Raw genomic sequence first — 11530 nt, forward strand, 5'->3', positions numbered from 1 at the left:
CGACGACACCTGCAACGTTAAGCCGATTGAATAGAATATATATATATTAAAAAAGTTTAATCTCGAAATGTTTAAACCCTGACTGACAGTAATTAACAAGCTTGTTTTAAAATATAGTCTAACTTTGTATTAAAAAACATCGTCTGTGAGCGTTAAACATTATGTTTACGACTAACCGTTCGATTATAACGTCACAATGCACCAATTTTTGCTGTGTAAGACTATTATGATTCTACATTAAAAGTTACAAAATAAACACATACGTATTTTGTAAAAAACAAGCTCAAGGCAAAACTTGTGTTTAACACTGAAAAGTAACTTAAAATAGCAGACATTATTGTATTCGCACGACTGACCTGAGCTTTGCTTAAAGAAAAGAGTTGCATGGTTGCCTCGATCATGTCCTTCGTGTCTCGTCCAGTGTGTTTGCCTTCCGAGTCTCGTATAGACAGCGTTTTAATTTTAACTTTATTATCACCCCCAAAATGTACTGCACATTTACGGCAAAGTAATTCTTTTTTTGGCGGGTGCATCCATCAACTTTAAGAAAAACCAGCCTTCCACGCAACTCGACTTTTAACTCTTGGATTCTTGCGATTGCTTCGCCGGTGATGAGATTCCTAATGGCATCTCGATCTAAAGCAACTCCCAGCTTCTGTGCCATGTCTCCCACAAGACCCTTGAACCCGGGACTCGAGAATGTCACCTGAGCAATGAAAAGAGTTAAATTTAGGGTTTCATCCTTTTCGGTTAAAATTTACAGTTCAAAAAAGAAAAATTACTTCTTACCAGCGGTAGACCGTTCTTCACTACTAAACTTATTATGTGTTTCTTCATTTGCTGTCATCCATGTTTATGTTTATTTTTTGTCGCATAAAACGACGTCAGCTTAGCTTGCGTCTCCACGGCACTGCTGGTGTGTTTTATTCTTTTGTCCTTTGTGGACACTGCATCGTACTCTGCATGGTGTTTTCTCTTGAGATGTCTCTTTAAATTTGAGCAGACGTTGCTGCTGCTGGCACATGAAATGCTAACTTTGGTACCGGCGCCAGCAACGTCGCACATCAATTTGTCCTCGTCTTCGCATTTTTTAAAGTAGTTGTAAACAGCACTGGATTTTCCAGGCCCTTTTCTTTTTGAAACACGAAAACCTTATACTCAAATTAAGCGTGATGTTAGTTAATTTTTTATGAATAAATCTTTTCTGAAATACCTTTACGATTACCAGTGTGCGATGTTTTCAGTTACGAAATTGCTACTGCGTAAAGTGTACGTCGGGACTCGGGTAGATTTTAATAGTCTTACCCGAGTCCCGAGTCCGACTCCGGCTAAACAAACCGACTCCGCCGAGTCGCGAGTCCCGAGTCCGACTTCGACTCCGCAGCCCTGCTGCTCATAAATGCTAAAAAACAACTTATTAAAAGTAAACTCTTTAAAAGTGGGGGGGGGGGGGCATTGGGGGTGGGGCATGCCCCTCCGCCCCCCTGGCTACGCCTATGACGATGTCGCACTTGAACTAAAGTTGGTCTAAGTCGACTCCGCAGCTTAGAAGCTATAATTTCAACTGTTGCTCAAGGGATGCTTGTAACCTGCATTACAACTCAAAGAGCAATGTTGTGCTTTACCATAAAAATATTGACAGTTTATACAGTGAGTTCAACGTCCGTGTGTTTTATTTACAACGTCCGTGTGTTTTATTTTTATATTGTATAGTTCCCACAAACTTGTACTTATAAATTCGAATCTAAGGTATTTTTTTTTCCAGTTTGATATAAGTAAGCATATTTAGCCCGCTTTTAAAGGTTTTTTGTAACTAATAAGTAGATATTAACCAAACAAATCAACTTAAGAATGTTCCAGTGTTTTTTGTTCTCAGTGATAAACCCTAATAAAGTGAACGTTAACTTGATATTCTACTTTAAATATCCCTTAAAAAGGCCCCCTACAACATTTACCACTCTCAAATAGCAGACTCCAAGTTTTATTTCACAACAAAAGAAAGGCTAGAGCACTTCTACACGGTAAGTTAAGTAAGGCAGAAGACAATCAACGGTAAAATTATTATTTTCCAAGCAAACAAAAAGCGATCAAAAATAGTTGGAACGTTTAAGCCGGTAAGAGAACACTCGTCAGGGCAGTTAACTGTTTAACAACAATAACTGTCGCCCACCTCGCGCTCAAATGAAAGGCATACAGCTGGTCTACCATTGGGACACTTGGAGGGGCATTTGTAATACTTTGTGCAGTAGCCGCCATAACAAGGGGACTTATGGGATAAGACAGGCGTTGCGAAGACAGTGCAATCAGCCTCCTTGTACGTGTCGGCATCACACTCGGCCTGGTAGTCGCCAGGATGGTCGCACCTGTACACACGTCGCTTCTTGCCTTTGCCGCAATTCACGCTGCAAGCCTCCCACGGACCCCACGAATACCTAGGGCATTTCCCGGTGCGACAGGGACGCGTTTCCTCCGACAAGCCACCGCAGCCTACATTGCTCGGCTGGCAAACGCGAGATCTGCTCTGAGTTCCTCCTCCACAAGTTACAGTGCAGTCGGTCCAGTCTGACCAGTTGTCGTAGTACGGGCAAGGCTGGGGGTTGCAAATCTCCCTTTGCTCCTTCTCCGACAATGGGTCGCATCTATCGCCCCTGTACGCGATGCACGGGCGCGTTCTCGTCCTGTAGCCTGTGTTGCATGTCTTACTGCACTTGCTCCATCTGCTCCAATAGGATTGGTAGGGAGCCACGCCTGAGTAGGGATGGTAAAGCTCGGGACGCGGTATGTAGCAGTAGTTTTTCTCGCAGCAACCTTTAAAGCTTCCCTTCAGCCTAAAGTAGCCGGTGTTGCGAAAAGCGTAAGGACAGGGACGGGGTCGGGGTCGGGGTGGATAGATGGGTGGGTATTGTGGGGGGAATTGTGGGCGGTTTTGTGGGGGGTATTGAGGAGGATATTGCGGGGGATTTGGCGGTGGGTATTGGGGTGGGTATTGCGGAGGTTGCTGGTAAGAATAAGGTTGTGGGCCAGGGTTAACTGGGGGGTAGTTTTGGTTATTTGGGGGTAAACCACCTTGTCCCCAGGGCGTATAACCCAAGTAGCTTTGACTAGGATCGCCTTCGCACCAGTTCTGCGGGTCGTACAGGTTTCCGCCGAAGAACGAGTGAACTTCTGACAATCTCTCTTGGGCCGAAGGAGGCTCCGTCGTCGCGTTTACCTCGAGCGAAAAGGGATAGGGGCCTGGAGCGGGCGGCGGGTACACGGGGAGTTGAATTCCGGGAAAGACAGGCCTCTTAAGTCCTTGCAGGATTTTGTGCCAGTTATAAGGCCTCGCTTCCCCGCTGCATACTTTCGCCCAAAAAGCGTGACGAAGTTCTCTGGGCACTTTGGTGAGGGTAACGTTGTAGAGAGCATCGCGCATCTTTTTTTCGTCCACGAAGGAGTCGAGTACGCAGCCGGACTGCAGACAGTGGTGGTAGCTGCTGAGGATTTCTTCCGCCGACCCGTGGATGTTGAAAGGCAGGCACATCGCCTGGCCGTAGATGTCGCGTGAAGATGGTGTCGGTTTGCGCTGACTGTCCACACCGGAGCGGACCTTTATCTTGTGCAACTCAGCCGGGTAATAACACTTACCGGGTTTGTAGCAGCCGCCAATCAGAGAGCACTCCTGGCCATTTATTCCTGGAAGAAATGGTAGAAAGCAAAGTTAAAATAGATCGCTATTTCTTCTGAAAGCGATACATCCGTCCTACAGTTAAACCAGTAAATAAGTAAAATATAGGGCTATGGAGAAGACAACATTTCTTGTCATTTATTCCTAGATGGACGGGCGTATAACAAAGTTAAAATCGATCGCTCTTTCTTCTAAAAGTGATTTATTTGCCCTATAGTTTAACAGTTAAACAATAAAATATAGGGCTATGTAGAAGACAAATGTCCAGTGTTCTTTAAAGAATTTTTTTGCCATCTCAAAAATATAGTATACTTCTGTTACTTCAGCAGAGAGTTAGCAGTTACTATAAGATGTATTGCTGCGGTTTCTTTGATGCTTTTATCGGTCACCAAGGACAAGCTTTAAAAAATCTTGTATTTAAAAACCCAACTTATTTTAAAGATTTTAAAACTCGATTAGATTTTGAAGAATTTTTGCCGTGGTTTTCTGTTCAATGAAATATGGGGATCGCTTCGTATAAAAAATAATATTTAGATCCTCTTATTATTTTGCGGAATTTTTTAACTCTCTTTTTGTTTTTCAAATATTTAGGATTTTTGTTTAATTTAAAGCATTTGGAAATATTCTTATGTTGAAGAATTTAAACTACATTTGTGTTAAAGAATTTAGGAATGTCTTATTATTTTTAACATTTTGGTAATCTCTTATGGTTTTAAGAATTTAGAATCTATTATTATTTTAAAGAATTTGTGACTTTCACTTTATTTCTTATAATTTCAAACTTTCATTTTTTTACCGAGCCTGTATTTAAAGAACACGGTAAGAACGGTAGTTAGTATCCGTAGATCTCAAGATCTCTAACATTTACCTTTCCACCCCGCCCTCTTAGGCCTTTGTCCAATATAATGAAGCACATCAACCATGTAGCAACCAGGCGGCTGTGCGTAAATCTTGTCTGCGTTTTGTTTAATCAGGCACTTGGTGTACATGCCGTACCACTTAGCATTGCTCTGGAAAAGAGTATGGCGTGTTTTAAGATAGCACTGTACTTGCTTAAATAATCAGCCTTATATTTCTATTAGTGTTTTAATGACCTAAGTCAATGACACGACCAAAGTCACTTTTATAAAACAGTTTACTAGACTTAAGTATTTTGAACTAGATGACTTCATTTTGTTAAACAACTTGAGTTAAAAGTATTGAACATTTTTGCTATAATTGTGTTATTTATCTTAATTTTAACAATTTGCTTGTGCAATTTCTATGTCAATGACTTGTAGTTGACTTGTCATTTCAAAACGACTTGTTTACACCACTGATATATATTAACAAGCTTTTGTTCTGGGCTGTGGTGAAAAATAGCGTTTTGTCTATCAAGAAAGAATGAACCATGAGGTAAAAGAGTCGTTGTTTAGACAACAGTTGTTTCTGCGAACAAAAATTATAACATGCTTGCTTCCTAACAGTACAGTTATTTTTCCTATTAAAATCTGTATTTCACAAAAAAGGCTTTGTATTTTGCTTTCAAAAACATCGGTGCTTACGTTATTGTACCCTCTACAAAAACCTTAATGTTTTTTTCATTTAGAAAGGTCTTGTATTAGCTAGAAAATCAAGTTTGATTTTTGTTAAAAAGAGCGATTACTCTAAAACACCCAAGTGTACTAACTTTGAAACACAATTATTCCATTGCATATAATAAAAATCAGAGTTGTAAAACATAGCATGTTAATTAATAAAAATAGTTATCAATTCAGTACACTATACACGGATCTGTAATCTATAACTTTGATGTTACATTCACTGATGATGATACAAGTTTATAACGAAGCGTCTTTATCAAGATGATGTCGATTTACTCGACATTTTTTGCTTTGAAATTCCTTAAAAAGTTATCTGAGTTAGTAAGATAAACAGCGTTGATTTTGGCAATCAGAATAAGTACTTTCGGGTCGAGAAAATCACAAGTCGTATTCAAATAGATGAAAGCTGAACGAGAAAAAAATCGAAAAAAAAAAAACGAAACCCACCTCTTGTTTGTATTTTTGCACCAGCAAATGGAAGGCTTTGTTCCTAATGGCCAAATGACAGACCGGGACCCCAGGCAGGATTGAATGTCCCGCTGCCCTGCGAATTGTTCCTAATCCGCGGTCGAAGTAGCATCCAGGTGTATTTTGGCAGCGCAAAGCATCTCTCTCCAATGATGGGTCTTCTTTGTTGCAAGGAATTCTAAATCGATGAAAAGTCTCAGATGTAAATATAAACCTAATCTTGTGTAGTTAAATTTTAGTTAAAAGCCCAACCTCCTTTTTCGTTAGCTTTACGTAAAAACCTAAATCTGTAAGTCTATTTTGATTGAAAAAGTTCATTTATTTATTTCTAAATTGTTGATTAAAGACCTAAGCTTGTGTTCTTTTACGATTCGAGCAAATCATTTTTCTTGTTATTTTGATATTTACATCAATACCTAAATCTGTGAGTTTTAAATTTTAGGAGAAAATCTATGAGTTTAAAATTTTAGGATTAACTTTTTTTTTTAGTTTGCAAATTAGCCATTAATATTGTTTTCTTAAGTTTTAATTTTGACGTAAAATAAAATTAAACATTTTTTAATTTTTGAATAACCTAATCTTTTGTTCCTAAGTTTTGAGCCAATTATTATTAATCTTATTTTTTTAAGTTTGAAGACCTAAATCTGCGAGTTATAAATTTTGAGTGAAAACCTAGAACATAAATGTTTAAGTTGTTGATTAAAGTCTAACCTTGTTTTCTTAACTGATGAGTACAAAGTTAAGATTGCATTGTAAAGTTGTCGGTAAAAGCATAAATCTGAGAGTTTTAAAGTTTCGAGTAAAACTTAAATCGTGTATTTCTGAGTGAAAGTTGTAAATTAAAACTTGAGCTCGTGGTCTTAAATTGTAAGTTAAGCCTTAAAGTTGTGAGTAAAACCCTAACTTCGTGTTTTTAAATAACTAATTATTGGTAAAGAGCTAAATTTCCTAATCTTAAATTGTGACTGCCACCAAATCACATACCAAACGAAAGCTAATAAAGTGTGGAAGAATGGAATTTTCTCCTAATTAGCTTTTTTAGGACACAACTAGTTATAGTTACTTTTTAAAATAAGTAAATGGCTTACCTGTGACAGTAAGGTACGTCTAATGGTGGGTCAAGCAGCTTGATTATTTGCGGGTCTCTCGGATTTATTCGACAGGTTTGCGGGAACTTGGGGCACTGGCCATAGGGGACGAAAGGGGGGTATTGTCCTGGGGGGTACCGGTACAAAGAGGGACTTCCACCTTCGCCATTTAAAATAAAGGGTTTTGTAATTTATTAGTGTTTTTGCCGGGAGGGTAGTATTGTCCCCGATGCCATTGGACAACTAGATTTATTTTATTTTTGTGAAATTAGATTGGGACTAAAATTAGAGCAATCTAGTCTTTTCCAAATTAGAATAAAAATACAATTAGATCATTTACGTTTTCTCGAATTAGATGAGAATTAGAAGTACTGAAGTTTTAAAAACCAAAATATTAACCAGAATTACATTTAAATATTCACAATTAATTTAGTTTATATCATAGCTTATTCACATAACAATTTAAATCCAAAATGTACAATACAATAGCTTTTTCAATTAAATTAGAACGAAAATTAAAGCATTTTTGAGCTTTTTTGCAAATTAGAATAAAAATGCAATTATCTCATTTAAGTTTTTATGAATTGGATTCGAATGAAAATTACCGAAGTTTTTTTAAATTACCGAAGTTTTTTTAAATTACCGAAGTTTTTTTAAATTACAGAAGTAAAATCAGAATATCAACCAGAATTTAAATTAGAATTATATTTATTTATTCACAATTAATTTAGTTTTAAATCGTACTTCATTCTCATAAGAATGTAAATGGTAAATATTCCATTCATTATTTTTGAAATTAACCTAGAACTGTAATTAAAGCATTTCAGTGTTTTTCAAATTAGAATAAAAATACAATTAGGTCATTTACGTTTCCTATAGAATTAGATTAGATTTAGAATTACTGACGTTTTGAAAATTAGAATATCCACTAGAATTTAAACTAGAATTATGTTTAATAATTCACAAAGAATTTAGTTCAAATCGCAATTTATTCTCATAAGAATGTAAATGGAAAATATTCCAGTCATTATTTGTATAGGTTTTGACAAATCGCTTTATAAACTGTTTTAACTGAGAAATTAAAAATTCTTGACTAATACGTGCTTTTGGTAAAATTCGAATTAGATTAAAACTGATATTAAAGCACACAGGTCTTTGAAAGCTCAGCAACACTTGTGTACTTACGTTGACTAACAGAATTAATTTCTTACCTTGGAACACTATATACGGATCTGTTCAAAAGTTTAATGGTGAAAATAACGGCCCAAATAGACGTTAAAAGCGACATGCTTTATTGTTCAAACGTTTCGTAAAGCATGTCGCTTTTAACGTTTATTTGGGCCGTTATTTTCACCATTAATTTCTTACCGATTTGGTAGTTTCTGGCGTCTAAGTCGTCTTCAGATGCTTCCCCGTATTTTTCTTCCAATACGGACGGTTTCACTAAATGGAGAGATTGTTCAAAAGTGTATTTAGTTGTTGAATTTCCCAAATAAGGCCACGTGTCGAAAATAAAAGTCGCTAAATAAAACCTAGTTCTTCATGAAGTTTTTCGTGGTCGAACGATGTCCAGCCTTTTAATGGCGATGATACGCCTGCTAAGGTCTTAATGGCCTTAAATTACCCCTTCTTGAAAATTTTCATGTTGATTTCTCCCTTAAAGTTTAATTTTAGTAACTCCTATTGTTACTGTACCTTTTTGCCACTTTAAAACAGTGTAATAAGATTCTAGATCATCGCCGACAGTATTTCCAAACCACAACCTGTACTAATGAGGGCCCCCACAGGGAGGCAAGGGGGTACTTTTTTTTTCAAAAAAATTTAAAATGCGTTGATTATATTGTTTATAATTTTTTACTTCATATTAAGTAAGTCAGTTTTACTAAGTTACGAATGGAACAATATTGATTTGTATATAAATTTCTACTGATATCAAACCGTATATACATATTAACATCATGGGTACTGAAGCTAAGTTATGTGTATGTATTCATATTGCTCCCCTGGAACATTTTCTGCTGGTGCCTCTGCCTGTTCTAGTCCTATTTTATCAAACACTCACCCAATTTTTGGTGGCAGGCCCCGTTTTTAAACTCGCAGTGCGAGGGGCATCCCTCTTTTGTGTCGTTGGCGACATCGCTGTCTGGATCGCAAGGGTTTAGAAAACACGAGACTCCTGGAAAGATTAGGGCACATTAGCGTTTAGGGAGGTTTGTCAAAGTTCGATATTGCAACTAGAGATAACCGATACTTGACTTTTGATCCGATCCCATATTTGATATTTGATTCGATCCGCTACCAATGGTGTCATAAGCATACTCACTCAAACAAACAAAATAGGTTAAATTAAAACGTTTAGGAATAATTTAGTCCGGTTATTAGGTCTAAACCAGTGTTTCCCAACCTTTTTTACACTAGTGCCCCCTTGGGCTGAATGTTATTTCATAAATTCAACTTTCTGAAGCATGACTTTAAATCAGGGGGTTGGCAACCTTTTTTAGTCGCGGGCCCAAACCAAACACTGAAAGTTCTCTGCGGGCCTCACAAAATGTTAACTAAGAATTGTGTTATTCAAATGTAAAGACAACTGTTAACCAGGGCCTCGGATTTTTTCATCCATTTTAATTAAAAGTGCAAGAAAGCTACTTTGAGAAAACGCGATAACCTTTTATAGATTTTCACCTGGCGAGCGAAGCGAAGCGCGATCGCAACGGTAAAGAAGCGCTGATCTAGATCTAGTCCAAAAGACCAGCGCAACGGTAAAGAAGCGCTGATCTAGATTTAGTCCAAAGACAGCATCAAAACGAAACCAAATTGCAAATATAAAAAACTTTCGCGCGAAGCGCGATAAAGTTTTGCCTATACCAAGTTAAAATAGTGAAAAAGTATTTGAATGGACTCGTGTCTATTTCAAAGAGGTCAAAGAGATTTAAGGTTAAAAGTTACCTACCGTGCTGTTTGTTACTATTTTATGTAAACTTTGTATAAAATTTTGCTATAAATACTTTCATGTAACGCCCCTTTATGTGCGTTCAGCGCCCCCCAAATGAGAAAAAGACCCAAAACGCCCCCTTGTAACTCGCCAATGCCCACAAGGGGGCGGTACCGCCCACGTTGGGAACCTCTGGTCTAAACTTTCTGTAGTTTAGGGAAATTCATTACCATCAGTTGTTAACCTACTATTTTGTAATTGATATACCTTTCAAGGTAGCAATTGCTACTTTGGGTGACAAATCATGGATAAAATATATTTATTACTTTGGTATCGGATCGGCACCGATACAACCCTAGTATCGGACGAGTACAGATACTAACACTTGGCAAAAATTATCAGCTTCGATCCAAGATTACCCGGACATCCCTAAATTTGCAACAGTAATGAAAAATATTGGCGGTAATTAAAAAAGATTGTGCAATATAAAATGGTTTGGGTTGTAATTTGAAGACCTACTAAACTATTTTTTCTCGATTGTAAAAAAAAACTAATTTTGTGCAAACGTTGAAAACAATTTCATTATCTGGTATGAATAAGGATCAAGCACAGCAGTAATGAAGATAAAGGAGACCACAAAACTATGTTTTACTCTTCGCCCCCTCCCCCCTAATTAAAAAAAATTAATAATAATGTTTTGTAAAAAACAGCATTACGTGTATGTTCTAATCAAAATCTCCTAGCTGTATACTGAGTTGTACACTTGTCTGCTAAAATCTTTATCTAGAGTCCACATGGAAAGCATTTGCGAGGTTAAAAAATTTTAATTTGTAATTGCTAGAAATATCAAAGCCATTTCGTTAAAATTAGGTAACTTTTTATCGTTTCGAATATCTCTTTATTCATTAGATGCTGACAATGATTAAAGCAAATTTCGAAAAGCCCGACCTGCTTTTATATGGGCTTTGATACTCCTACCACGTATAACTAAACCTCCAACTAATATCCTTCAAAATTAGAACACAAAATGTTCAAAGTGCATTTGTTTTCTTTAGTTACTTCAGTGCGAGCTTATTTTAAGCATATTTTTTACGAAAAACAAATATGTTTGTCGCAACTCACCCTCGTTAATTTCGCCATTGTCCTTCATGTCATCCACCTCCGGACAAGCTAAACAAGAACAAAAACATTTCAAAATTGAAAAAATGCATTGATTTATCTATTTTTTTTTGTTTGTTTTTTTCTCTTGGTTTTTGGTATGCCACATATTGTTATTAAAATGTCTATTGCGGGGCGAAATCTTAATGACAAATGAAACCAATTATTTAACGCAAAACAACTAATATATTTTTAAACTTGAATTAATTCTTAGTGAGCATAAACCAACCTTGCAAAATCGCGTTTATTTAAAGGACTAAATTAAGTACTTTATTTTAAAATTATAAAATTATTAGGTATTTAGAGTAAGGAAAAAATTAAAGTTATTTGTATAAAGGCGATCACAGATAACATTTGTCACTGTCGATAACATGACTCAAAGGTACTCATGTTACTGTTTTTGAATGGTTTTCATTAGGCATTTTTTATTATAAAATTGAGCTATTTTTCTTAAGTTTTGCGCATAAACAACTTGCTGGCTGTATGTTGCGTTTTATGTTATATTTTAGTTGAGTGATTGCTCATAATCGGGCGAGTTTATCAGTTTCAATAGTTTAACGTTTAAGCAATATGACTGTGACTCGAACTTTAATAAGGACGTGACTTGAACTTGACTTGCTCTATTTATGACTTG

The 11530-nt window shown here is 36.6% G+C and overlaps 1 protein-coding gene across 1 annotated transcript; it reads right to left on the minus strand.

Annotated features, from left to right (window-relative positions):
- Positions 1-1965: 1965 nt before the first annotated feature.
- Positions 1966-11248, minus strand: LOC146158186 (uncharacterized). The gene is made up of 7 exons (XM_083386016.1): positions 10861-11248; positions 8869-8982; positions 8175-8249; positions 6807-6966; positions 5698-5896; positions 4536-4677; positions 1966-3675 (listed from the first exon to the last, which is right to left on the minus strand). The coding sequence occupies exons 1-7, from the start codon at positions 10886-10888 to the stop codon at positions 2147-2149; spliced, it is 2247 nt and encodes a 748-aa protein (XP_083242142.1). The 5' UTR covers positions 10889-11248; the 3' UTR covers positions 1966-2146.
- Positions 11249-11530: the final 282 nt, after the last annotated feature.

This window comes from Ascidiella aspersa, chromosome 3 (assembly GCF_963924565.1).
Source record: "Ascidiella aspersa chromosome 3, kaAscAspe10.2, whole genome shotgun sequence".
Lineage (NCBI taxonomy): Eukaryota > Metazoa > Chordata > Ascidiacea > Phlebobranchia > Ascidiidae > Ascidiella > Ascidiella aspersa.